Source organism: Lycium ferocissimum, chromosome 10, assembly GCF_029784015.1.
Source record: "Lycium ferocissimum isolate CSIRO_LF1 chromosome 10, AGI_CSIRO_Lferr_CH_V1, whole genome shotgun sequence".
Classification (NCBI taxonomy): Eukaryota; Viridiplantae; Streptophyta; class Magnoliopsida; order Solanales; family Solanaceae; genus Lycium; species Lycium ferocissimum.
The window spans coordinates 17,943,035-17,969,281 of record NC_081351.1 but is presented as its reverse complement, the minus strand read 5'-3'; the positions used below and the strand labels follow the sequence as shown (position 1 = coordinate 17,969,281).

General features: G+C 35.3%; 3 protein-coding genes across 3 annotated transcripts; 2 read left to right on the top strand and 1 right to left on the bottom strand.

Annotated features, from left to right (window-relative positions):
* The first annotated feature begins 4,504 nt into the window (after positions 1-4,504).
* On the top strand, positions 4,505-5,670 carry LOC132035193 (zinc finger BED domain-containing protein RICESLEEPER 3-like). Its single transcript, XM_059425480.1, has 3 exons — positions 4,505-5,189; positions 5,278-5,351; positions 5,556-5,670. The coding sequence occupies exons 1-2, from the start codon at positions 4,520-4,522 to the stop codon at positions 5,319-5,321; spliced, it is 714 nt and encodes a 237-aa protein (XP_059281463.1). The 5' UTR covers positions 4,505-4,519; the 3' UTR covers positions 5,322-5,351; positions 5,556-5,670.
* A 3,246-nt stretch (positions 5,671-8,916) lies between these two features.
* LOC132034675 (uncharacterized) lies at positions 8,917-11,015 on the bottom strand. Its single transcript, XM_059425051.1, has 3 exons — positions 10,523-11,015; positions 10,157-10,420; positions 8,917-9,005 (listed from the first exon to the last, which is right to left on the bottom strand). Exons 1-3 carry the CDS (start codon positions 11,013-11,015, stop codon positions 8,917-8,919), a joined length of 846 nt encoding a protein of 281 aa, XP_059281034.1.
* Positions 11,016-14,675: 3,660 nt separating this feature from the next.
* LOC132032641 (uncharacterized) lies at positions 14,676-22,509 on the top strand. Its single transcript, XM_059422296.1, has 4 exons — positions 14,676-15,444; positions 17,310-17,497; positions 21,771-21,842; positions 21,939-22,509. The coding sequence occupies exons 1-4, from the start codon at positions 14,778-14,780 to the stop codon at positions 22,326-22,328; spliced, it is 1,317 nt and encodes a 438-aa protein (XP_059278279.1). The 5' UTR covers positions 14,676-14,777; the 3' UTR covers positions 22,329-22,509.
* The last annotated feature ends 3,738 nt before the right edge of the window (positions 22,510-26,247 follow it).

Sequence of the window (26,247 nt, the reverse complement as noted above, 5' to 3'; positions counted from 1 at the left end):
GAGCAATTTATACTAAAATTATAATATAACTAGTTAATTTACCCGCGCTTCGCTCGGTATATAAAAAATCAAAATATGACTAAATAATCATTGTTATAAATAGATTTTATAAGAAAATTCAAATCAAATAAGTAGTCTAAATGATATAAATTCTATTAGTGAAGTCATGATCTAATTAAAGATTAATACCTGTCTGAAAGATTTAAGCCTGTTTGGATGGGCTTAAAAAAGCAATTTATGTCGTTTTTATTTTTATAAGTTGCTTTAAATAATTTCCAAATCAAACGGGCTCAATTATTTTTTTGGGCTTATTTTAAGATAAAATGGACTTTAAGTTCGACCATCCAAATACTCAAAATGAAAACAATGCTTTATGTTCGTTTTCGCAACTTATAAGCCAATCTAAACGGGCTCTTAATATATAGCCTCGCCACTAAACATTGGAAAAGACTTTTACGATCCATTATTTAAAGACTAATGAATATTGATCACAAACTAAATAAAAACCTTGATAAAAATTACAAATTCTAGTTCTTTAAAGTCTATTCTAAAGGGGAAGGTAAAAGTATAGGAAGAAAAGGAAATTGTACAGAACCGATTTCACGGGAAATTTTGTATGCATCTGGTATCAACTGTGTATCTATCTCAACTTTGGGATGAGGTGTAATTAACAATATTTAAGAAGTGACTTTTGGGATTTCTTACATAGCATATAAATAGAAAAAATAGGGTCGGGAAGTGTGGTTTGGGGGGCCGGGGGGGGGGGGCGAGGGGGTGTGGTGTGGAGAATTTATAATTTGAGAAAAAAGGTAAATGTGTGTCCTGATCTGAGAGAGGTACCACATCACCTCTTTCAAAGTTCGAAAGTGACCGATTCTTTTTCTATACCTTGATAATTAAGAAAAATGAAACAAACACTTCATCTAAATAAAGGAATACACAAGCAAAAGAATGAGATCAAAAAGAATTCAAGAAAGCAAGTAAATGGAGAAAAATAGAGAGAGTCATATTACCTTTTTACGATATATGATCATCTTTATATAGATATTGGAGAATTTCTCCGTGAATTGGAAAAATCAAAGGCAAAAAAGGTTTGAATTGTATTGTGTCAATGTTCCATATAAAAAGGCAAAAGGGAAAAGATTTTTGGTTGAATAATGGAGAGTTACTGTAGAATGATAAAGAGACACTTCATTCGCCACTATATGTCTTTGTGGTGACTTTTGGAGCTTTTGTTCGACTTTAATTAGTTGCTACTAAAGACGATTTCTTGTAGTGCTTTGATTGTATTCTCCGAAGATCCTCCTCAAAATCTCATAAAAAATTAAAAAAAAAAAAACTGAAAACTGAAAAATAAAATAAAGAGATAAAGCAAACGATTTTAGTTATAATCTTTCGGTCACAACTTGGTTTAAATCCTATCTCTATGTTTGCCTCTCCACCCTCTCCCGATTAGGAATTTCCTAGAATATATTTTCTATTTCTGCTAGTCATGTGCGAGGATATAAAATTCCAAAACAAATTATAAAAATAAAACAAAGTTTTATCATTCTGAAAAATGCATGCTTCAGCGTTATCATTGTTGATAGGAATGCGGGGAAAAATGATAAATCAATATTTAGCGAACTAATAACACATTCAAGAAAAGAAACGACATTTAAACAAATAAAATAGTAAAGCAGGTAATGTATAGAATCGAAATTTAAAGTGGAGAGCAAAGGCCACAAAGTAATGGTTTATGCTTAAAACATTTTTACAACAATAAAGAAAAGATGTCAAATTCAGGATTAATTACCTTTAAAGAAAATCACCATACAGTAATGGTAAAGCAAATCACATACGTAAAAAGACAAAGCATGCATCATGTAGAAAAAAGGGACTTCTAGTTAGTGAAAATTGGAATCTGGGTTTGGGTACGAAGAGGCTTTTAGAAGAGACGCGGGAAGTGAGGGAATGAAGGTGTAATTAAATCAATTCAAGTAGGGCTATGCATGTTAACGGTTAAACCAATAACCCGAACCAATTATTGGGTTATTGGGCTAATGGTTCGGGTTAATAGATTACCGGTTCGGGTACCGGGTGGTGTTTTTGGGTTATTGGCTTATTGGGTCGGGTCGCGGGTTGACCATTTTTGTTAACGGGTTACCCGATAACCCGATAAGAATTTAATTAATTACACTTCTACCCTTTCATATATATAAAGTCACTTACACTACAATTAGGGTTACTTCATTTTCATTTCATAAAACAGCCGCTCTGCTTCTCTTTAAGTCTCAAGCCTCTCTTTAAGCCTCTCTTACCCATTCACATGATTCTCAAGCCCCTCCTTTTCTTGCCTCTTCTTTGACAACCTATTTTACATCCGATTTTGGCCTCTTTCACGAACAGGTACGTTTTCAATTCTCACTCTTCTGTTATGGGGTTTTTGTTGGGGTTGGGAAATTAGGGAAATCACTTCATTAGAATTGTAAATTTGATGTCTTTTCTTTGTTGGGTTGAGAAATAGTGGGAATTTCTTCTTGTATTGCTTGCAAATTGAGTTTTTGGTTATGGATTTGTTTTGTTTTTTTTTTTTTTTTGCTGTTAAAGTTGCAAGCCTGATAATAATTTGTGCAATTTCTGTTTTTGGTTGAAGCATTGCTTGCAAAAAGGATTCTCTACTTAATTTTTGTGTTCCTTCTTTACAATGTAAGATGAACTGAACTCAAGTTACACAAAATCCAAATGGAATCTGAACACTTAAGCTCCATTTCATCTTATTCTTTTGGTAGTTTGTTTTATTTTTCTCGTAAGAATGCTTCTATATATGTCTTCTTTTGGATATATGCAGAAATTTCTACTTTTTCAAGAATGTGCGTAAAAGTATTTAAGCCTTTCCTTCTATTTTATCACAAAAAACTAATGATTATTTTGTATCTCATGCAAAGCTCTATATTCGCTCTATATAATCGTCATTCTCGGTTCTGCAATTCAATCGGTTTCCGTAAGTTTCGATTCTCCTCTTCTTTTCCTTTGGATTTCATTCGAGCTAACGAACGTTTGTTTTGTTTTGTGCTATTTGGATTTTTTATGTTTTGTTTGCTCGCTGTCATCTGTTTGATTATTTATTTTATTTTTTTGAAAAATCATAATTCACAGTGATACAAACACATGGCTGAAAATATGATAATTGATAAATTAGTTGGTGAAAGTGGAGCTTCTAACTCAAAAGCAAGTCTAACTCAAACAGTTCAGTGGAAAGAAAGGAGAAAAGGTCTGTTGCTTGGACTTATTTTGATCCAGTTATTGATCCTGATGGAAATGAGAAGGGTGTCTGTAAATTCTGTAAAAAAGAATATTTTGCTGACACAAAAGACCATGGTACAGGGGGAATGCTTGGTCATATACCCAAATGTAAAAAGATTCCTCGTAATGTTGATACTAATCAAGCACAATTAGTATTTAAACCTGTTAAGGTGGGTGACAAGGGTGATGTAGTTGTTGCAAAGATGGAAATTTGATCAAGAAACTCGTAGAAAAGCTTTGTGTCGTATGGTAATTATCGATGAACTTCCTTTCAAATTTGTCGAAAAAGAAGGTTTCAAAAAATTTATGAAAGTGGCACAACCTTTTTTCCAGATTGCTTCCCGTACTACTATCACTCGTGATTGTTTTAATTTTTTTGATGAAGAGAAACAAAAATTGATGATTGAGTTTAAGGAAACACAACAGAGAGTGTGTCTTACTACTGATACTTGGACTTCCTTGCAAAGAATTAATTATATGGCTATTACCGCTCACTGGATTGATAATAAGTGGAAATTGCATAAAAGGATTATCAATTTTTGTCCAATTTCTAGTCATGAGGTGAAGATATGGCAAAGGCTATTAGTAAGTGTTTGCGGGGAGTGGGGTTACAAAAGAATTTCATCGTTATTGAGTTGACAATGCTAGTTCAAATGATGTGACGGTGAAAGAGTTGTCTAAGCAATTAACTAAACGGGGACCAATCTTATGACTGGTACTCACCTTCACGTGAGGTGTATGGCTCATATTATAAATCTTGTTGTTCAAGATGGTATAAAAGAATCAATTGAGTCTATTGAAAGAGTTAGGCAAACAGTGAGATACATTAGGCAGTCTTCTGCTAGGTGGGGGAAGTTTCATGAATGTTGTGAAGATGTAAATCTTGTTAAGAAATCTTTATGCTTAGATGTTCCCACAAGGTGGAATTCCACCTACTTGATGTTGAATAGGGCTATTGAATATGAGGGTGCAATTTCAGATTATGCCGATCGTGATATTGGCTTGTCACATCATCTTGAGTTTGTTGATACTATCGATGGAAGTCCTGCAGGTACACTTTTGAATACTGATTGGGAGAGTGTAAAAAGAATTGCAAAATTTCTTGAAATGTTTTTCAAGCTACCGAGAAGGTTTCGGATCACTTTATGTTACATCAAATTTTCATTTTCTTGAAATTTGCCAAGTTGTTTACTTGACAAAATTGACATCACATGAAGATATTGTTTTGGGTGAAATGGCAAAGAAGATGAAGCTGAAATTTGATAAATATTGGGGTGCTCCAGAAAAAAGGAATAAGATGATTTTTATATCATGTGTTTTGGATCCTCCCTATAAATTTAATTCTCTTAGTTTTGGACTTAAAAAGATGTTTGGGGACAAAGGGCCCGGTATAGAAAAAGATGTGCTAAAGTACATGACTTCATTGTTTAATGAGTATGTGAAGAACGATTCAAAAGATAAAGGTAGTCAACTTTCTTCAATAGAAGTGGCAACTTCCAGTTCAAGGCTCGAACCTATAGGAGAATTTGGTGACTTCTATGAGGAATTATTTAGACATACATCTGGAAGTGGAGGTGCAGATTCTAAGTCAGAGTTAGAAAAATATCTTGCAGAAGATATTGAAATTGGAAGACAAGATTTTAAAATATTGCTTTGGTGGGAAGTTAACTCACCTAGATTCCCCATTCTTTCTGAGATGGCTCGAGATGTGTTAGCTATTCCTATTTCAAGTGTGGCATCCGAATGTGCTTTTAGTACTGGAGGGTGCGTTCTTGATTCGTTTAGGAGTTCATTAACTCCTAAATTGGTACAAGCTCTAGTGTGCCTTCAAGATTGGATTCGGAGTGAACTAACACCCATAAGTATTGAGGAAGATTTAGATTCCCTCGAGCAACTTGAAAAAGGTAAGACAAGAACCTTGTATTGATGTAAAATTATAAATAATTTATTTAATATTATTGTTTCTTGACTTGTTAATATAATTCTCTTTAGATATGGCCAATCTTGGAAAAAAACCTTCTGTTGATGACATGTAGAAGTGTAGATTGTTAAGAGATGAAACTTTGGTAAGTTAATTATTCAACTCCTATCTTGGATATTACATTTGTCGATTCCAAATATTTTCTCTTCCTTTCTATATTCACTTTGTGATATGTTTGTAGTTCCTTTTCTCTTTAGGAAGAGAATATGTTACTTTTTTCTTAATCTTTCCGGTGTTGTAGACATTAAGTCATCAAATCGATACTTTCTCTCGTTTCTATGTTAATTAGGTTTAACCATGCCTCGACTTTGTGGTTCTAAAGCTCGATCACCTGTTTGGGATCACTATGAAAAGCTTGAAGAAAATGATGATGGATGGTGCACCATACAGTGCATTTATTGTGGCTGTGTTGTTCGTTACCATTCAAAGCGCATCGGAACCTCCTTCTTAAGGTCTCATGTTAAGCGTTGTTTGGATCGCTTGGAGCAACAAGATAACACTATAAGGATCGAGTAGTTTTTGTTTTTTTGACTTGACTAGAACTATTAGGACTATGTTTGGATTTAATTTTTAGGTTCTTTGATGATTTTGATCATGTTGTTTTTGGTTTTTTGAAATTCGATGGTGCTAGGCAAATTATTGCTAACTACAACACTACTTGCATTAGCTATTTTCGCTTTTTTGAAGTTATTAATATGGAATGGTAACTTATCTTTTATCCGGTGCTAATATGTTTTCAAATGTTGATGGCATTTTAGCCTTATTAGATCGTATACTTGTGTATTGTGGATTTTGGTGTTGTGGTGCCGCATTTTTATGAGATTAAATGGAAGGAGAAATTTACTACTGTTTCCTTTTAGAATGTCATAAGCTAGTTTATTCTTGGAGTTGAAGAGAACCGGAAAGCAGCATTTGCTTGTAATCGTGATCTTGGATCTAGACTGTTTAGTGTTTACTAGATCGTTTACTTGTAGTAGTAAATGCTACTTAAGATTATTCTTGGATCTTGGTACAAGAAGTAGTTCCCGTGCATGATTTTGCTCGTCATTTGCTTTTTTGTGCTACGGTAACTTTCAGTGGTCGTTGAGAAATTATACAAAGTCATGAGTGTTATGCTGCTAAATCATTGGAAAAAGTAGTTTCGAAACCATTAAATCAGGTGTGCATTATCATCTGTTATGATTGCTAGGTCACACAAAACACGCTTCAATAATTGCACATATATATACCATATTCAACAAAGTTATATCTTACCAAAAGTAACAATGAATTTCCCTTGTGACACCCTTGAAAAGATAAACTTTCTCCACCGTTGGCAAAAACAAATGGTGTCCGATGCTCTTTGCAGAGTATCTTAGGAAGTTGTTCAATCAATTCCCGCCGGTTTAGGCTCTCTCTCGCCCCGAATCTTAAACACATGTAAGCCAATATTTGGTCTTTTAATCTTGGAGGCAAACGATTTCGACAAACAAAATTCGATGCTGCTTGGATGCTATCCCTCTGCAACATACCATAAAAAAAAAATACAGAATTTCTTCTTTTATCCAAATTCGAATACATTGAATTTTCAATAACTTACCTCACAATTTTGAGGGGTAAGTAGCTGTATCTTTTTAAATATAATTATTTTATCTTAGGATTATCATTAGCAAAAAGGATACAGCTAGTTATCATTGATGATTGGCGGGATTCCACAAAATTTAGGTAACTTCAATTGCTTTTGGCTGTTTTATTCACAATTAGCATGATCTTCTGTTTCTTCTTTCGAGTTAATCTCATTTGAAAACAAAATTTCAACCAAAAGATTTTGCCTTTGTCGCTACTGCCCAGTGCCCACACGATGCATCATTGTTTTGAGTATGATAGAGCCATAACAAATCATTAAATTTCTTGTAGTAGTAAATGCAACTTAAGATTATTCTTGGATCTTGGTACAAGAAGTGGTTCCCCGTGCATGATTTTGCTTGTACAAAGTGGTCAAGCCATTTTTTTGTTGTGTGAAATCTTAACGGTTAAACCGATAACCGAACCGATAACATACAATAACCGATTAACCGATAACCCATTAACCGATATTTTAACGGTTCTTTAACGGTTTAACATGTTTACAAACCGATAACCAATAAGTTAAACCGATAATTTTGAAACCCGAACCGAACCGACCGATAAGCAGCCCTAAATTCAAGAGGTGGCTTTTTGGATTTTGAGAAGTGACTATTGAGTTTTTTTGCAAGAGCAAAAAGATGTAAAAAAAGGAGAAAAATAAAAAAAATTGAGAAAAAAAGAAAAATAACATTCCTAGCTCCAGAGAGTGTCACGTCACCGGGCCTATGTCCTCTTTTTATAGATATATATATATATATATATATATATATATAGATCGATGAAATAATTTTAATATTTAGTTAGTATTAAATTAAAAAAATGGACATGAAGTATAATATAAATATGTGTTTGATTTAAACTAGATAGATTTGGATAAAAGGAGGCTCGCGTCCGGAATAGTATGTGTTAAGAATGCATGTGTCACTAAAGCTTAAAAATAAGTTCTATAGAGTGGTGGTTAGACCTTTATTATTATATGGGGTAAAGTGTTGGTCGGTCAAGAATGCATACGTTCAGAAACTCGGATGCTCGGATGGATGTGTGGGCATACTAAGAGTGATAGGATTAGGAGCGAAGTTATACAGGACAAAGTGGGAGTGGCTTCCATGACCGGCAAAATGAGGGAAGCGAGGTTGAGATGTTTCGAGCATGTGAAAAGGAGGTGCATGGATACACCAGTGGGGAGGTGTGAGAGAGTGATTAAACTAGACATGACCCATCTTCAGCTTACTGAAGACATGACCCTAGATAAGAAAGTATGAAGGCCGAGGATTAAGGTAGAAGGGTAGTGTTTTATTCTTCAATTCATGCTATTACATGTTACTTCATTTGATTTGTTTATCTTACTATCTGAATTTGCTAATTGTTGTCATTATTTTACCTTTCGATCCTATTTGATTACACTTCTTTTGAGCCAAGTGTCTATCAAAAATAATCTCTCTAGTCCACAAGGGTAGAGGTAAAGTTTGCGTATATCGTAACCCTCCCTGGACTCCATTGGTGAAATTACACTAGGCATGTTGTTGTTGTTGTTGTTGTTGTTGTTGATTTGGATGAATTTTTATTCGCTTTCTTGAATTAGTAAAATGACAAATGTGTCATCCCCCCCCCCCCCCAAAATTCTAATCCCCCTATTATTGCTCACATAAGTGGTGTAAATAAATAGTATTATAATTATAGTAGGAAAATAAATTTGGAATTGCTAAACTCAATTTAAAAAAAAAAAAAAAGTGCTGCTCAATGTTTGTGTGTATATATATATCATTTGGAACTAAACCACCCCCGAGTATTTAAGGGACGTTAAGTTAAAGGAATTAGGTAGGTTACCTCGATTTAAATTTTTGGAATTAAATTTATTTCATATTTGATGTTAAAATTAATTAAAATCAAGACTATAATCTAAAATAATTTATCCCATTATCTTTATGATGTTAATTCAACTGTCATACTCCAAATCTCCTGTCATGTGTAGCTCCGCTCCTACCTTCCCTTAAATCTTATCGACCATAATTAACATAGTCATCAAAATTCTCATCTTTAAATTCTTAAGGGTCATCTTGTGCAGGTACCCTCAATAGTGTTGGATCCTTTCGCAGACCATGAGGTGAAATTTGTTGTGCCACTAGTTCTAGAGCTGGTAGTGGTCATGGTACAACCTGATAAGCCATCTACAAGTTATTATGTATCTCTAAAGTCCAATTGTTGCATCATATAATTGGTTCCTTTGGCATGAACTGATTCCTTAGTGCCACATGTACTATCCTCAACATCAAATATCTTCTCACAATTATAAATCTTCTCGCTCTTTTTGTTGTATATAGTCTCTTTCACACACTCTCATAAAGCCTCAAGGTCTGAACTAGCTCGCAGATTATTAATCCAAGAGTGAATTTATTGAAAGTAATTTGTTTTAGAGTGAAAAACAAATCTAAAATCCTAGATGAACATCACAGGCAATAACCAAAGGTAATAACCCGACTGCCTTCAAATAACGATGAATTAGAAACCCATATATTAAAAAAAACGAGAAGAAGATTACCTTCAAGAATCCAACAACAATATACCCAGTGAAATCCTATAATGTGCGCAGACCTTACCCCTACCTTGGAAGGTAGAAAAAGCTTTCCGAAAGACCCTCAGCTGAAGAGAAAATATGGCAAAAAAAGTCAAATTAGGACAAGCAATTCAAAGCAGCATGAAAGCGAAAAAGCCATAACAAAGCAATCTGAAAAAGGAGCAATAGCTACCATAGATAAATAAGATAATTGAAGCACAAGAAACAACATATAATAGCACAAACAAGAGGACAAGAAACTAAAGACCAAAGCTGTGACTACTAGTACAAAAGGCTAAGCGGGACTACCTACTAACCTTCTACCCTAATATGAGTCCTCCATAACCTCCTATCTAAGGTCATGTTCTCGGTAAGCTAAAACTACACCATGTTCTGTCTAATCACTTCTCCCCAATACTTCTTCGGCCTACCTCTACCTAATCTGTCCATAGCCAACCTCTCATACCTCCGCACTGGGCCATTGGTGTCTCTCCTCTTCATATGCCCAAACCATCCCAGTCTCGCTTCCCGCATCTTGTCCTCCACCGAGGCCACTCCCACCTTGTCCCGGATATCGTCATTACTAATCCTATCTTTCCTAGTGTGCCCACACATCCACCGCAACATTCTCATTTTCGCAATTTTCATCTTCTAACCGTGAGAGTTCTTGACTGGCTAACACTCCATCCCATACAACAAAGTCGGTCTAACCACTACTTTGTAGAACTTACCTTGGAGTTTTGGTGACACCTTCTTATCACACAACACTCTAGAAGAGAGCCTCCATTTCATCCACCCTGCACCAATACGATGTATGATATTATCGTCAATATCTCTAGTTTCTTGAATAATAGACCCAAGATACTTGAAGCTTCCTTTCTTTTGGATAGCCTGGGTACCAAGCTTCACTTTCACATTAGCCTCGTACGGTACGTCACTGAACTTGCACTTCAAGTACTCGGTCTTGGTCCTACTTAACTTGAACCCTTTAGATTCTAGAGTTTGTCCCCAACCCTCCAGCTTAGCGTTAACTCCGATGCGAGTCTCGTCAATCAAGACTATGTCATCCGCGAATAACATACACCATGGCACCTCACCTTGAATATGCCACGTCAATCTATCCATCACCGAGGCGGATAAAAATGAGCTAAGAGTTGATCCCTGGTGTAGCCCCATCACAACTGGGAAGTGCTCCGAATCTCTTTCCACTGTCTTTGCCCTGGTCTTGGCTCCATCATACATGTCTTTGATCCTCCTAATGTACGCCACAGGTATCCCTCTAGCCTCCAAGAATCTCCATAGAACCTCTCTCGACACTTTGTCGTTGGCCTTTTCTAGATCGATGAAAATCATGTGCAAGCCTCTCTTCCTTTCCCTATATTGCTCCATCGGTCTCCTTACAAGATGAATGACTTCTGTAGTAGAGCGCCCCGACATTAAATCAAACTGGTTCTCTGAAATAAACACGCCTCTCCTCACCCCCATCTCCACCACTCTTTCCCAAACTTTCATGGTGTGGCTTAGCAGCTTGATACCTCTATAGTTGTTGCAACTCTGAATGTCGCCCTTCTTCTTGTACAATGGAATCATTGCACTCAACCTCCATTTTTCGGGCTTCTTCGTCGTCTTAAAAATGACATTAAACAACCCAGTCAGTCACTCCAAACCTGCTCCGCCTGCAGTCTTCCAAAATTCCCCAGGAATGTCATATGACCCGATCGCTCTTCCCCTGCGCATCTTACGAACAACACCCTTAACCCCCTCAAGCTTTATACTCCTACAATACCTAAAATCGCGACGCCTCTCAAAGTACTCGAAATCTCCCAACACAATGTCTCTGTTCCCTTCTTCGTTCAAGAGTTTATGGAAATATGACTGCCATCTCCGTCTAATGAGAGCTTCCTCCACCAGTACTTTGTCATCCTTGTCCTTGATGCACTTCCTCCAAATTACCTTCAAGAATCCAATTCTTCAAAACGGCATAATACTAAGTTGAATGCGAACCAAAAGATCCTAAATCTCTTTTAAGAATCTTTTAATCTCAAATATGCTAACCTCCTAATGGAACAAACACAGGATATTTCAATCGGCAAAATAAGAAAAACCTCAAACTTAATTCCTTAAAAGAACTCGCCATGACTGTGCATTGTGGGGGTGCTTCGCGCAATTACCTAATGGTTTTGCCTCAATGTGTGAGCAACTGAGTATGATCTGGCGAATATCGCAAGCTGCATGCATTCTAGTGTGCTCCTTGGCTAATATGTGCAAGGAAACATGATACTACTTAACGCTCTCCCAATTTGATCTTCACTATCTCTGAGTATTGGGACGTGGTATTCTTTATCTGAATCTGAACGCATATGTGAATATTAAGATATTGTCTTTAGATATGAGCACTGAATGATTAAGACAATTTTGTTTTAAGTACCCCCATATATATAATTTATCAATATCTAAACACAATAAATATTATAATTCAATAAAATAGTAATTAAATATTATATATCCATCAAATATTAGAACAAACTTTAATCTAGACAAAATAAAATTATTATTTGATAAGAAATAGGATATTTGAAGATATAAGTAAATGTTTAAGTCTGATAAATTTTTTGAAATATCTAAATTATAAATAGAAAAAATAAATACACTTGATGAGCTGGAAATGCAAACCTCCATTAAGACAAACAAATGGGGCGTTAGTCAATTCTTGAAGATCATGCGGCTTCCTAGCGCGCATTCCTTGCACTTTCTTAGTAATGAAGCTAGTGAATGGTCTTCCGGACAATTCGAAATCATCCACAATGTACTTCGTTTTGTCCGACCTAAACAAAATCATTAATTAGTATAAACAAAATCATTAATTAGTATAACGTTTGATTGACAATATTAAACTTAAATATTATGCAATAATTTATGTTATTATTTTACGCACAATAAAATATAGGATACCACTACGTGAAAAAAGAAGTATTTAAAATAAAAAGATACCCTTAAAGTAACTGTTACTTATATTGATTTTTTTTTTTAATTTGTTACACTACTATACTATATAGTACAAGTTTTTTAAGAGTAAATATCACGAAAGATCACTCAACTATGAAAAGTTATGTAGCAAAGTCATTCAACTTTGTTTTGTATCAATAAAATCACCCAATTTAGGGTTTTTCTATTAAATCACTCAACCAAATTTGTCATCAAAAGAATTTGACATGGCAAAATAAATTAATTTGTCTCTTCTTTAATTTTCGTGTAAGACAAACAAAATTCAACAAAATTTCTTTTAAAGAGTATGTTTCAAGAAAAATAATATTTTTATCTATTTAAAAATAGTTCAACATTAAACTATTTTATTTTATTTTTAATATCACGATTTTATGGCCATATAACTATTTCAACTTGTTTAAGACCACAAAGTTAAATTATTTTATTTCATTCTTAAATTCTATATTTATTCATATTAATTTACATAAAATGAAACAACGAAAATATCTTTTTCAAATGTCATCGTAATCCATAATTCTACTCCCAAATAGTTGGGTCATTCTTTTTTTCTTTTCGTTGGTTGGGTGATTCTATAGTACAGAAAGCTGGCTTTAATTTGATTTTGAGTTGTTATATTAAAGAAACTAATGTATATGAGCTACAAGCTTTTTTATTTTGGCGGATAATGTTTGCTATTAATTGTATTTGGAAAATATCACTAAAATATATTCTTAATTTCAATTTGATTTGTGGGTCGGTTGGATATAAGATATGTGTATTTTTTAATTTTATTTTATTTGTGAGGTCTATGTCTACATGACATAAAAAAGTAATTTATTTTGTCGTGTCAAATATTTTTATGACATATTTTAGTTGAGTAATTTTATAAGAAAAATCTCTAAGTTGAGTGATTTTATTGATACAAAATAAATTTGAATGATTTTGCAACGTAATTCCTCATAGTTGAGTGTCCTTTTGAGATATTTACTCATTTTTTTAAAACTTTGTTACTATTATACTTACCAGTACATACTAGTAATAGTAGTTCCTTAGTTCCTAAGCATTCGTCTTGTAAGTTGTTTGCCCTAGTAGATGAACCAAATTACTTTGTATAAAAGAAAAGAAAAAGGGAAAAATAGTTTATAAGTTGTTCGCCCTAGTAGATGAACCAAATTACTTTGGAAAAGAGAAAAGAAAAAGGCCAAAATAGTTTTTCATTTATAAATCGGAAAAGGGCTAAAAATGTCCCTAACCTATTGGATTTGGCTAAAAAATATCCTCCCTCCTTCCACTTATTGGTCCAAAAATAATCCTCCATCTATCTATTCGGACCAAAAATGTCCTCAACGTTATCTTTGGCTTAAAAATGCCTCTAAAACTAATGGTTGACTAGTTGAGTCGATGGGGCTTTATTAAAAAAAAAAAAGCCACGTGGCAGTGTATGATTGGTCCACATACTAACTCAACGTGAATTAAATTACTCAACTCATATGTATTAATCCGACCCACCTATATAATTAAACCCGAATTCCTAATTATTAACCACCATCCCCACATCTTTCATCTGCATTGCCCCCTACTTTGTATAGGAAATTCATTTCGACCAAGGCGAGAGTAATTTGTTGTACGAAGTGAAGAAAACCATTTCATTTCCCCTAGCTCCCAGATAAGTCTCTTCTTCGTTCTATTTTTGTGACTAATTTCCTATAGCTTTACTAAATGTTGTTGCTTCTTAGACTTGAGAGTAGTAGTAATAATATAATTTTATCGAATAATGTGATGATCATCTATTTTATCTGTAGATGAAAAAATATGAGCGACGTATATTAGTCATCATATTCCTCGTGAATATACGAGGAAGAAGAAAAGAGTCGAGTGGGGTTTAAATTAGAAGAAGCTCACGGGATGTGTGTTTGTGGGGTGGGCGGGGGAGGGGGGAGGGTTAATAATCAGAAATTTGAATTGGGTAGCATCAATATATATATATAAACTGAATAATTTAATTCACATTGAATTACTATCTGGATCAATCATACACCACCACATGGCTTTTTATAAAGCCCCATCTAGCCAATCATTATTTTTAGGGGTATTTTTAAGTCAAAAGATAACGTTGAGTACATTTTTAGTCCAAATAGTCAGACGAAATGGCATTTTTGGATCAATAGGCGGAAAGAGAGTAGTAGTATTTTTAAACCAAATCCAATAGGCTAGAGGTATTTTTGGCCCTTTTCCGTTTATAAATTGGGAAAGGGTAATCCACTCCACACAGTCCGTCAATCCCCTCTAAAAACTTCTCCACTACTCCAAACAAACCCTCACAAAAACCCTCAACCCCGCTCGTCCCACGGCGGCCGGTACTCCTCAATGGCTTCCACACCAACATCAGAACTCTCCGACGGACCAGTCCTCAACCTAATCAACAAACGCCTCCGCGCACTCCGCAAAAAACAAAACCGTATCCACCAAATGGAAGAATCCCTCAACAAAGGCAAAACTCTCAACAAAGAACAAGAAGAAACTCTCAAATCCAAAACCTCCGTTATCGCCGCTATCGACGAGCTCGAAAAACTCCGTCAACCTCTCGCTAACGCCGTCGCTGAAGAAATCCGCTCGTGCCACGTGTCTCCACCACAACCTACTGATAATACCAATAATAATAATACTAGTGTTATTGAAGATTTACTTAAGGTGTTGTATTTTGGTATGATGTTTGATGTGAAATCATTACAGAGTAATGAATTTAATGCTACGATGTTATTATCAAGGACTATGGAAAGAGCTTGTTGTTTGAGTTATGATTGTATGCCTGTTGTTGATGATGGTGATGGTGATGAAGAATCGAGTAACGATGTTATGGATCTGTTAGGAGAGAAGGATTTGGATTTGATTTCGATGCTTAGCGGATTGCTCGTTTCGAGACCTGTTAATTCTCCTTTATCGCATAAGTACGCGCTTGAGAAGTGTATTGAGCATGCTAAGATGTGGATTGATAAGTCTGAGCAGCCGATTGAAGCGAATACTGATGTTACTTGTGAGTGTAATTTGGGATTTTTACACAAAATAGCCGATTTGATTCACTATTTACTTTTTCTAGCTTGGTATACATAGATTATACACGGTTATATGCATATCATATATGGATTATACATACATTAGACTATTTTTAGTTAAGCAGTTGGGTGAGCGGCTATTTAGGTTAGTTCATGAACTTGAGTGGTGTTTAGGTTAATTTCATAAACTCAAGTGGCTATTTAGGTTGGTTCATAAACTCGAGGGGCTATTTAGGTTAATTTAGGAACTCGAGTGGCTATTTAGGTTAATTTAGAAACTCGAGTGGCTATTTAGGTTAATTCATCAGCTGATGTGATGGGGAGAATTATATAGATTTGATTTCGATGCTTAGCGGGTTGCTTGTTTCGAGGCCTGTTAATTGTCCTTTGTTGCATAAGTACGCGCTTGAGAAGTGTATTGAGCATGCTAAGATGTGGATTGATAAGTCTGAGCAGCCGATTGAAGCGAATACTGATGTTACTTGTGAGTGTAATTTGGGATTTTTACACAAAATGGCCGATTTGATTCACTATTTACTTTTTTCTAGCTTGGTATACATAGATTATACACGGTTATATGCATGTCATATATGGATTATACATACATTAGACTTTTACACAAATGGTTGAGCGGATTCACTATTTACTTTTTTTAGCGAGTAAATATAGATTATACACTGATTATACATGGTTATATGCATATCATATATGGATTATACATACATTAGACTATTTTTAGTTAAGCGGTTGGGTGAGCGGCTATTTAGGTTAATTCATATCTAATTAGGTTACTTCATAAATTTGAGTGGCTAATTAGGTTAATTCATAAACTTGAGTGGCTATTTAGGTTAGCTCATAAACTCGAGGGGCTATTTTGGTTAATTCAGAAATTCAAGTGGCTATTTTGGTTGGTTCATAAACTCGAGGGGCTATTTAGGTTAATTCAGAAACTCGAGTGGCTATTTAGGTTAATTCAGAAACTCGAGTGGCTATTTAGGTTAATTCATCAGCTGATGTGATGGGGAGAATTATATAGATTTGATTTCGATGCTTAGCGGTTTGCTTGTTTCGAGGCCTGTTAATTCTCCTTTGTCGCATAAGCATGCGCTTCAGAAATGTATTGAGCATACTAAGATGTGGATTGACAAGTCTGAACAGCCAATTGAAGCGAATACCGATGCTACTTGTGAGTGTAATTTTTGACAAATAGTTGACCTGATTCGATGTTTACTTTTTCTAGCCAGTATACATAGATTATACACTGATTATACATGGTTATACATATATCATATGTGGATTATACATGCATTATACTTCTGTTGACTATTTTTAGTGAAAGTGGTTGGGTGGGCGGCTATTTAGGTTAATTCTTTGTAATTTTACACAAATAGCTGACCGTATTCTCTATTTACTTTTTCTAAGCTGGTATACATAGATTATACACGGTTATACACATATGGTATATGGATTATACACGCATTATACTTATGTTGCCTATTTTTAGTTAAAGCGGTTAAGTGAGTTGCTATTTTAGGTTAATTCGTTGTAATTTTTCTCTCCCTTGAAAATAAGGTATTACTTTGTAGGGAGTGGATATAGATGATGCATATAGTGCGAACCACACGAGTTTGGGGTCGAGGTTTGGTTGTTGCTGTTTTCATTGTTATCCGGGCATTTACATAGTTAATTTGTCAGGAGATGGATATAGAGGATCCATATACTGGACCCTAACTAGGTTGGAATGAGTTTAGTTGTTGTTGTACGGAAATTTACATTTTTAGCTATAGATTTGTCAAAATTTTGGGGTCTGGGATGATTTTAGCCGTTTATGTCCCCTTTTTTGCAGATGCCGGGCTGAGATCCAAGCTGGATAAGATCATTGGCTCACTATATTTTACTACTGACCCTGTTAAAGTGGAGGCAGCTGCTGGTAAATATGGGTCTTATGCAGTGCCAGTTGAAGAGCATGTGGAGGATGTGCCTGTTGATGTACCCCTGCAAGTGGACACCCCAAGTGTGCAGTACGAGCAGAAGGTAAATGCTTACAGAATTAAAGTGTCTGTAGTCTATTTACTATATGTAAGGTCTGAAAAAGGTCTTGCAAATTTGCGTGAAATCTGATTGATTGTTGGATGCACGTGGCTTTGCTTGTTTTTATGTTTTTGTGGCTGAATGGTAAAGCTTTAACTCATTAAGCGTTCTGTTATATCCCTTGTTTGCAATTGCTGTATAGTTAATATAATTGCTGGGTAATGTTAAGGCCTTGTGAAGCACTTGCTTAAGTTGGTGTCTTACCTTGCAATTCACTTTAACAGTATTCAAAAGCACAAGCCTCCATTCTCCGCTTCCTTTGAAGGAACGAGATGTTCATATGGTTCTGCATCTTGGTCAAGATTTTGCACGTGTCATATCCTCTAGTTTAGGTAATGAGGCTATATTTTTCCCATTGTTCTGAGGGAGGGGATATACATCTATGATCTAGGTGGGTTAAAAAAATGTGTTTTCCTTGTTATTCATTGTGTCAGAAAAAGCTCATAATTTCTTATGCACTGGTCTTTGACATCAAGGGAAAAAACTTTTTATACATTAGTCTTTGTGTGCTTTCTTATTGTGGAGGTTCTTAAGAGTGATATCAATTATTGGATAATAGGTTTTTTGCTATAAAGCTGTTCAAAATACCATACAGTTGCCATCTAGCTATCCATTGGTTGGAGGATGAAAGGCTGTCCTAATGTTACATGACTTCGATTGTGGGCACATGTTCAACTTGCAAGTTTAGAAAGTAGGCGGAATTTAGTTGATTGAGATAGTGCATGAAGTAACTTAACTACCATTTAGGGCATTTTGGATTGTGGAATTAGAGAAGATCCGTGTTAAAGAAGCAACTTTAACTTCATTCACAAAATAAAGAAGTGACTTTAACTTGCTATACATGTCATAGAGAAATACCTCCCTTTGGAGTTTGGACTTAGTTAATTTTTGGATGAGTAGATTTGAAAAAAAAAGTTTCCTAGAAAATTCACCTTAGAGTGTTATATTCCTATTTTTACTGAAGAGTGTTTTAGGCAAAGTTCCTGGCCAGTACTTAATGTGTTCTGGAACAAGTATAAAAAATTGTAAATTTTCTGCAAACCTATTATTCTACTATTTTCTAGGTAATTCTCATTTAAAATGGGAGATGGGTACAAGATTCTTCTTTGCAAGTCAGTTCTGATTTTATTAAGAGTTCTTGCCAAGTCCCGTGCCGACTCATGTAGCCTTGTTGGCAACTTACCATATGCCTTTTTCAGTATGTCTAGGTTCTAAAGTGAATAAAATTTTCCTTTTTCTTCTATGTTCCACATCATTTTCTTCTTGTGATGCACTTAAGGGAACTTGTAGTGTTTTGTGGTTGAGGTTCACATGGTTGGAAAACCAAACAAATAAGAAACGAAAAACCTTAATTGCAGGAAAATGCTTATATCTTAATGTAAAATCCGAAGATGATAAGAAAGTCCGGACAAAGTAGTGCTCATAATCAGTTCCAATCTCAACCTAACAATATTTGAGGGTGGAGTGGGGTTCCTTTTGAAAACGAGGAGTAGAAGAGCCAATCAGTGGATGCTCAGTTACCTGGTATCTTAGTTTCCTATTTTTATGCACTCATCTGGTGGTGACTTCTTAAGAGGGAGAGAGAAAGATATTATACTTCTTGCTTCAGCTTGGCGATGATCAATCTGCTTCTCTAAAATGGTATTGGAAAGTAAACCCCAAAATTTGGGCTACTCTTATGTGGTAAATGAACTTAAAAAAGGTGTAAATACAAGTGGTGAAAAGATATTATACTTCTTGCTTCAGCTTGGCGATGATCAATCTGCTTCTCTAAAATGGTATTGGAAAGTAAACCCCAAAATGTGGGCTACTCTTATGTGGTAAATGAACTAAAAAAAGGTGTAAATACAAGTGGTGAAAGTCTAATGGGTGGTATCTAATCCATAAGGATGTTTTATGGTCAGACATGTAAATAATAATGTGCATCTAAAAGCAGTTTGAAAACCACTTCTCCAACCTCAATAGCTAAATCAACTTTAAGTTATTATGGATATTAGGTTTGTTGATATCCAATAGAGCAGCTTGCTATACAATGATATGCTGGTTTTGTCCTTTGTTTAGCCAGCTGTGTGATAGATTAATATCTTCTATTACTCTCATCTTTTCACCTTTATGTTTTAGCTCCTTGAGTTTATGAATTCGGGTAAGAGTATAAATTTGCATTAGCACGCAAATTAAAACTCGTTTAAAGCGACAAAACAATGTGATGCTAGGAGTTAATGCTTTATAGGTGAACCCATGCTTTAGAGAAGTACAACAACATACCCAGTGAAATCACTTTAAAGAAGTATGCTTTCAAAATATGGCACTCAAAGTAATCTAACGAGAAGCGGTCGATTATTTGAATCTCAAGTTTGAGGAGTCTGGATTAATATCAACATTGTTTGTATGTTGGATACTGAAATCATTTATTTTAATTGCAATTTGATTAGTTTAGTACTTTCATTATGTTTGGGATTCTTAGTTTTCCATATACTGTGTGCTTCTCTTCAAAGAAGCATGCATTTGATTTCATGCTTCTCTTTAAGTTCCACAAATCTTTTTGCGTTGTTGCATTTTCGCATTTAAAAACACTGGGAATTATATTACAAGGATTTATTAAGCGGTGAAAAATAATGTAGGCTTTGTTAAGTGGATTTGTTATGTGAACCTATTTGATTGGGCACGGAGTTTAAGAAAGAAGGGAAGGCTTTTAAAATTGTATTAGACGAGTCACATATATTTTGTGTGGCTATAAATCATTGCATTGTTTCCAAATATAGAAAGAGGTCATTCTTTTTGGCGCTGACTAATAAGGAAATAGGTTCACATAAATTGAAACGGAGGGATTATAAAAGTGGTAGTGGTCTATGGCTTTTTTGAGATCCACGGGGCTGTATGGAGTTTTCATTTTTTTTGTTATAAGGAAGAATGCCATAGTTTTATGGTCGAAATGGGCTAAGAAGAGTAACCTTTGCTAGTTTCTGTCATGTTTGATGCTTTAGTGATTGCGCGGGAACTAAAATGAGATTTTGTGCCTTTCGACTAGCAACAGACTAAAACCTGAGATTAAGAAACAGGATTCACTTTTTCCTTATAATTCATGAAATGATTGATGAAAGTAGTTGATCCTAGAGTTCAACTAGGTGTTCAGATGAAGTATCAATGAATAATCTGAAATGCACGGAACATGCTAAAATACCTAGATGTTGAGAAGATCTTTTCCATCTTGTTTTTAGATGTGATACAACACTTTTAAAGTTATAGCAAAAAACAGAGCTTGACGGAAGCAAATGGTCCATATAGACTACACCAACCGGTTATGATTATGCTTAGTTGTTGTATACTTCTGTTAACAAGAGTCTAAGATTCTTTTCAGCCTAGTTAGAGACTTATATGCTAGTGGAGGAATTACATGTGAGACTTAGAACAGGTCCAGTTTTAGAGAACCCCTAATTGCCTTAAAGGACTTATCCAGCAGCCACATATATAATTACTTTTTCTCATCTCTAGTATCAGACGTGCCCTAAAAGAGTGGAATAGATAGAAATGATCCATACAACAAACTGACTAGTTTTAGATTAATGCGTAGTCGGTTGATTGACTGATATATTGCTAATGAGTCGAATCTGAGGTGGCTTGGAAACCTGGTCAAAGATGGACTTGCATTCGTCCGTGTCCTGCAGCCTCTTTGCTTCAAGTGCGAATACCTTTTGCGCAGGTCTAGCTAAATACTCTGGTGGACGAGAAAGAATTTTGTGAGAAGGAACTAATTAACCTTCGGTCCTGAGTTATTCCATCTTTCCTCACCTTTTTACATTAGTTTCTGGCTATGTATTCTTGCAATCTTTTGGCAACCTAAGCTTGCTTTTAGCATTTTCACTGAACATGTAGATTTACCCTTTGTAAAAGGACAGTGGTTGATTCTCACAGGAATCTCTTATCTGTAGAAAATTTGACTTACAGTGGTTTGAAGTAAAATATGATGACCCTTTTCCGTCTGTGTGTGTTTCAATGTAGTCACTACTTCTGCCATCTGAATTCTGAAGTGTGTAACCCTGTTTTCTTATTAGAATCAGTGCTTCTAAGTTTAGGAATACCTTGTGTGCAATTACAAGGTTGAAAATGCATAGAAGTTTGTCAGTGCACTTCTCGTCTGATAGCATAGTTGTTTAGTGGTCTGTGCAGTAGCTTTCCTTCGTGTTTTCATCCAACTGTGAACATTAAATATTTTCAGGAAGAAGAAGCTGCAAGTTCTCAAGAAATTGAAACTACCGAAATTCACATTAGTAATGTCGAACTGCAGCAGGTATTCTTGTGCTTTCTAAGAGAATTTTCAATGGCTTAGTGGTTGTATCCTCTTTATATAACATCATATCTGTTCTTCTTTTTATACACTTTTCAGGGGGAACAGGATAACAACATGTCTGAACAACCTGCTGAACCACAAGAAGTCGTACCTGAGGCTGAAGGTGTTGATAATATGAAGGATGCAGGTTTCAATGAGCAACAATCTGTTCCCCGGAGGTCTTATCAGAATCAGAATTACAGGGGTAATCGTGGTGGGAGTGTGGGTGACCGTCGTGGATACTCCAATGGGCGTGGAGGACGTGGCAGGGGAGGGTCCTACCAGAATGGTGGCCGCAATCAATACTATGACCAATCTGGTAATTACCAACAGAGGAACTATAATAGCTATAGGGGAAGGGGTGGCAGGGGTACAGGTGGCGGCGGGGGCTATAATCATTATGCTTCAGGTGATCAAGCTGGCAGTTACTCTGGTGATTTAAGGTGATTATAATATTTCCTTTTGCTAGCTTCGTCAAGGTGGTCGAGTTGTTTCCCTATTACATGGATGCACACAAGTGTTTTCTGCTTGCTCGTGTATTATTCTGGACACTTTTTGTAGCTGAAAGAATTGGGAAATCTGTTATCAATTTGAGAAAGAATAGAGCCATTGTCGCTTGTTCTTAACATTTGCTAGTTTTTGTTGGTGCTGCAGATATAAATGTGAAGGTGCCATTTGTAGGTGATCATTATATGAAAGCACATACCAACTAAAACTATAATGCTTAACAACTAAAACTACGAAGAATGCAACAGAAGAAGCTCCTGGAGATTTCTCGTATTAAAAGAACGGAAAAGGGCCTAAAATGCCCTCGAACTATGGGATTTGGTACAAAAACGTTTCCGCCTTACTTTGCGCTTTAAAATGCTTCTTATCATTAACCTATCGGCCTAAATTGCCTTTATTTTTAGTAGCATGGACATTTTTGGCCCAATAGATGGATTGAGGGCAATATTATACTAAATCTCATAGTTTAGGGGCATTTTAGGCCCTTTAAAAAAAATGAATTTTTTTATTTATTACGTGGAACGCTTTAATTGGTTAGTTTTAAAATTAAATTGAACTAATTATATTCCAACACAAAATTCGGATTCACCTAACCCGCTCCGACTTAAAATGGTAATTGTAACAACATCCATCTCTGTCGGTGGGCCACCATTAATCTCTCATTTTCTCTATTGAAACAGTCCAAAACCTTCATTAAAATTACCACCGTAACCGCGCTCATCCAAACGGCCCATCGAGCCACCGTTAAAGCCAATATTTTTTACAGTGTTTCGGTGGTGGTTGTAATTACCCTAATTTCACTCGAAACCCCTTAACTATATAAGGGAAATTAATGGGAATGTTCATGTGGCAAAAATGGGTACCCTTAATTTCACTTGAAACCTAATAACTATATAAGAAAAATTAATGGGAGTGTTCATGTGGCAAAATTGATTATCCGTAATTTCACTTGAAACCCATTAACTATATAATGGAAATTAATAGGAATGTTCATGTGGCAGAAATGATTATTCGGAAATATTCATTTAAAAAAATATTACACCTCATAATTGCATGAGATAGCCATCCATGCAGTTCAATTAATAATCCGTTCTTTTAACAGATTAGATTATTTGTCTATAGAGAACCACCAGCCAAGAATATTGGCCAGTTAATCAATTAAAATGTGTCACGTAATAAATAAAAAATTTAACTATTTTTTCGGAAAAGGGCCTAAAATGTCCTTGAACTATGTGATTTGGTACAATATTACCCTTCGTCCATCTATTGGGCCAAAAATGCCCCTGCCGTTAAAAATAAGGGTAATTTAGGCTCAATGGGTTGACGGCAGGGGCATTTTAAAGCGCAAAGGTAAACGAAGGACATTTTTATACCAAATCCCATAATTCGAGGGCATTTCAGGCTCTTTTCCGTTAAAAGAATTGTTTTAATTAGCTATGGGAGTGTGTCTTGGTATCATTTGATCACGACATAGTCATGCACATAATTTTTTTTTCGATTTTTGTTTTAGGGACAAACTACTTTCGCTTTACCAATTCTTCAAATTTTAGCTTGATAATCACTTCTCCATTTGAGATACTAAGTAGAAAAACTTCAATACCGTCTGCGGTTTATATTTCTGCCTGTCAGGGGATGTTTGGTTACAAGTTAGAGAGAAGAGTTATTCATATATAAAAACTGTTATAGCTTTATACATTATTGGTAGAAAACAGGGAGAAAATGATCTCCACATATGGGATCTCATCAGATAAACTATGTTTTGTTAATTTTTTTTTTCTATTTTCCACATAAAACATAGCCTTGCGAACACTGTTTGATTCATATATTTTCCCGCATAACTAATATATGTATAAGTTGTGAGGAATATATTATTATTTTATACAGGATAGAAGATGAAATAACAAATATATGAATAATTAAATCATGTATAACCAAATTTGGCATATCTAATTCATCATTAATAACTGTATGACGAATGCCTGCATAACTCTAACTTATAATTAAACAACCCTTAGAGCTGAAAGCCCCGCTTGTTTGTTTGGATAAAACCTACTTGAATTGAGGCGTCTAAATGAAAAATCGTTACAAGTTTAAGGGGTTACATATTTGTTCAGCCTAAGTTTTAGGTGTAGAACTCTGCAAAGAGGAATTATTTGTCAAAAGGCAACACATGAACCGATAATATGAGAAAAGCTTATGTTTGAATAAAAAATAGAGCGATAACCAAAGCAATTTTTAAATTATTTCTCATTGATCAACTAAAGCAAGAAGGAAGGGGAGACAAACTAGAGCAAGAAGAAAAATTGGAAGTCCTTATTTGTTTTTTTAATAATAATAGTGTCAGATCATCTTAGTTTAATTCATTGCCTCTAAAATGTTGATTTCAAGTTCACAACTATGTAAAGCTTCGGCTAATATTGATTAATAAAATTTATGGATTTTCCTTTCATGATATAAAAGATGATAGCAAACAATGATGGACCATATATTGGCGATATTTCCTGTAAATGAACCATATTAAGAAAATGTCAAGTGTGTTTAAAGATCCCAAGCATCCCTGTAACTATATGTAATACTCACTGAATGTAGAAATAAATAAATAAGTAATAACCAACATAATCACAAAAGAACTTCTTTTAAGACACTTGATATAGGAGCTGAAGCTTCAGGCGCCACTTCACGTTTACTGTGAGGCCAAAATGGTTGCAAATTTCTTGGCGAAGCATGGACCGTGCGTAGCTCTTCCTGATGACCAGCTTCCAATGATACTTACTTTTACTGTTCCCCTTTGTCTAGTTTTTCTGCTCTTGTGGAGGAATAGACCACATCGGTGATGGACAAGAACCCTGGGCTACTTATAAGGCTTGAGCAATCCTCCTCCCTTTGAGCTAGCTTGGTGTGAGTTAGGCCTAATGCCTAATTTAAATGGTATCAGAGCCACGTTAGAAAGAACACAAATACCCTAAAATAATGGCAGGTGCCGGAGAAACCGACAATAAAAGCAAAAGAATCACCGGTGAAGAAAAACAAAATCCAAAGAAAAACAATCTTTCAATGACAGGTGCCGGAGAAATCGGCAATAAAAGCAAAAGAATTGCCGGTGAAGAAAAACAAAATCCAAAGAAAAGTAATCTCTCCTTATGACATTACGTCAAATGATAAGGACAACCTTAAGAGCAAGGAAGAAATTCGGCTTCGTGGACGGTACGATCAAGAAGCCGGATGAAGAGTCGCAGTTATCAATGATTCTCGGATGCAATAACTAAAGGAGGAACTGGCGGAGTGCAAGCAAAAGAGAAGAAAAACTCACTAAGCTGTGTGAGGAATGGCAAATTACGACAATTCCAGCTTGAGCATAGTGTTCTTTCTCCACATCTTTCAACAAGGATTGTTCAACTGTTGTGACAGCTCGAGCAGTCCCTCCTTGTAATGACTCTGTAAATTTGTTTTAGTCTAATATATAGCATGTTTAAGCAAAAAAGAAAAAAAAGACAGACCCAATGAATGCAACTTTCAATAAATCCTATTTAATTTCTCTATCACAATGTTGGAAATAAATGTCAGTCTAATATGTTGTTGGGTTGTAAACATATATGTAGTTTTCAATTGCAGTCTTTATAGAAGGTGGCATGATATTATCAAAAACATTTACACCGGGGGATATTAGTTAAACTCAATAAAAGAAGAAGAAGGAGAAAAGAAGAATCAGATTCTTGATCACATTTCTTCCTCCACAGCAGCTTTGAGTGTTATACACCCCCATCTTCAAATAACTTCTCTAACTACTCTGATTATGCAACTAATTTTGATACACCTAATGTATCTTTCCTCACATAAAAAACAATGGGTTTGGGCTATT

Bases quoted from the DNA above. Each gene is read 5' to 3' on its own strand.
- LOC132035193 (XM_059425480.1), top strand. From the start codon at position 4,520: ATGGCAAAGAAGATGAAGCTGAAATTTGATAAATATTGGGGTGCTCCA. The intron at 5,190-5,277 runs GTAAGACAAGAA...AATTCTCTTTAG, and splicing joins CCTCGAGCAACTTGAAAAAG to ATATGGCCAATCTTGGAAAA.
- LOC132032641 (XM_059422296.1), top strand. From the start codon at position 14,778: ATGGCTTCCACACCAACATCAGAACTCTCCGACGGACCAGTCCTCAAC. The intron at 15,445-17,309 runs GTGAGTGTAATT...CCTTTTTTGCAG, and splicing joins AGCGAATACTGATGTTACTT to ATGCCGGGCTGAGATCCAAG. The intron at 17,498-21,770 runs GTAAATGCTTAC...AAATATTTTCAG, and splicing joins GTGTGCAGTACGAGCAGAAG to GAAGAAGAAGCTGCAAGTTC.
- LOC132034675 (XM_059425051.1), bottom strand. From the start codon at position 11,015: ATGATTCCATTGTACAAGAAGAAGGGCGACATTCAGAGTTGCAACAAC. The intron at 10,421-10,522 runs GTGAGGTGCCAT...GACAAACTCTAG, and splicing joins ATTGACGTGGCATATTCAAG to AATCTAAAGGGTTCAAGTTA. The intron at 9,006-10,156 runs GTAAGTTCTACA...GACCACTACCAG, and splicing joins GGTGTCACCAAAACTCCAAG to CTCTAGAACTAGTGGCACAA.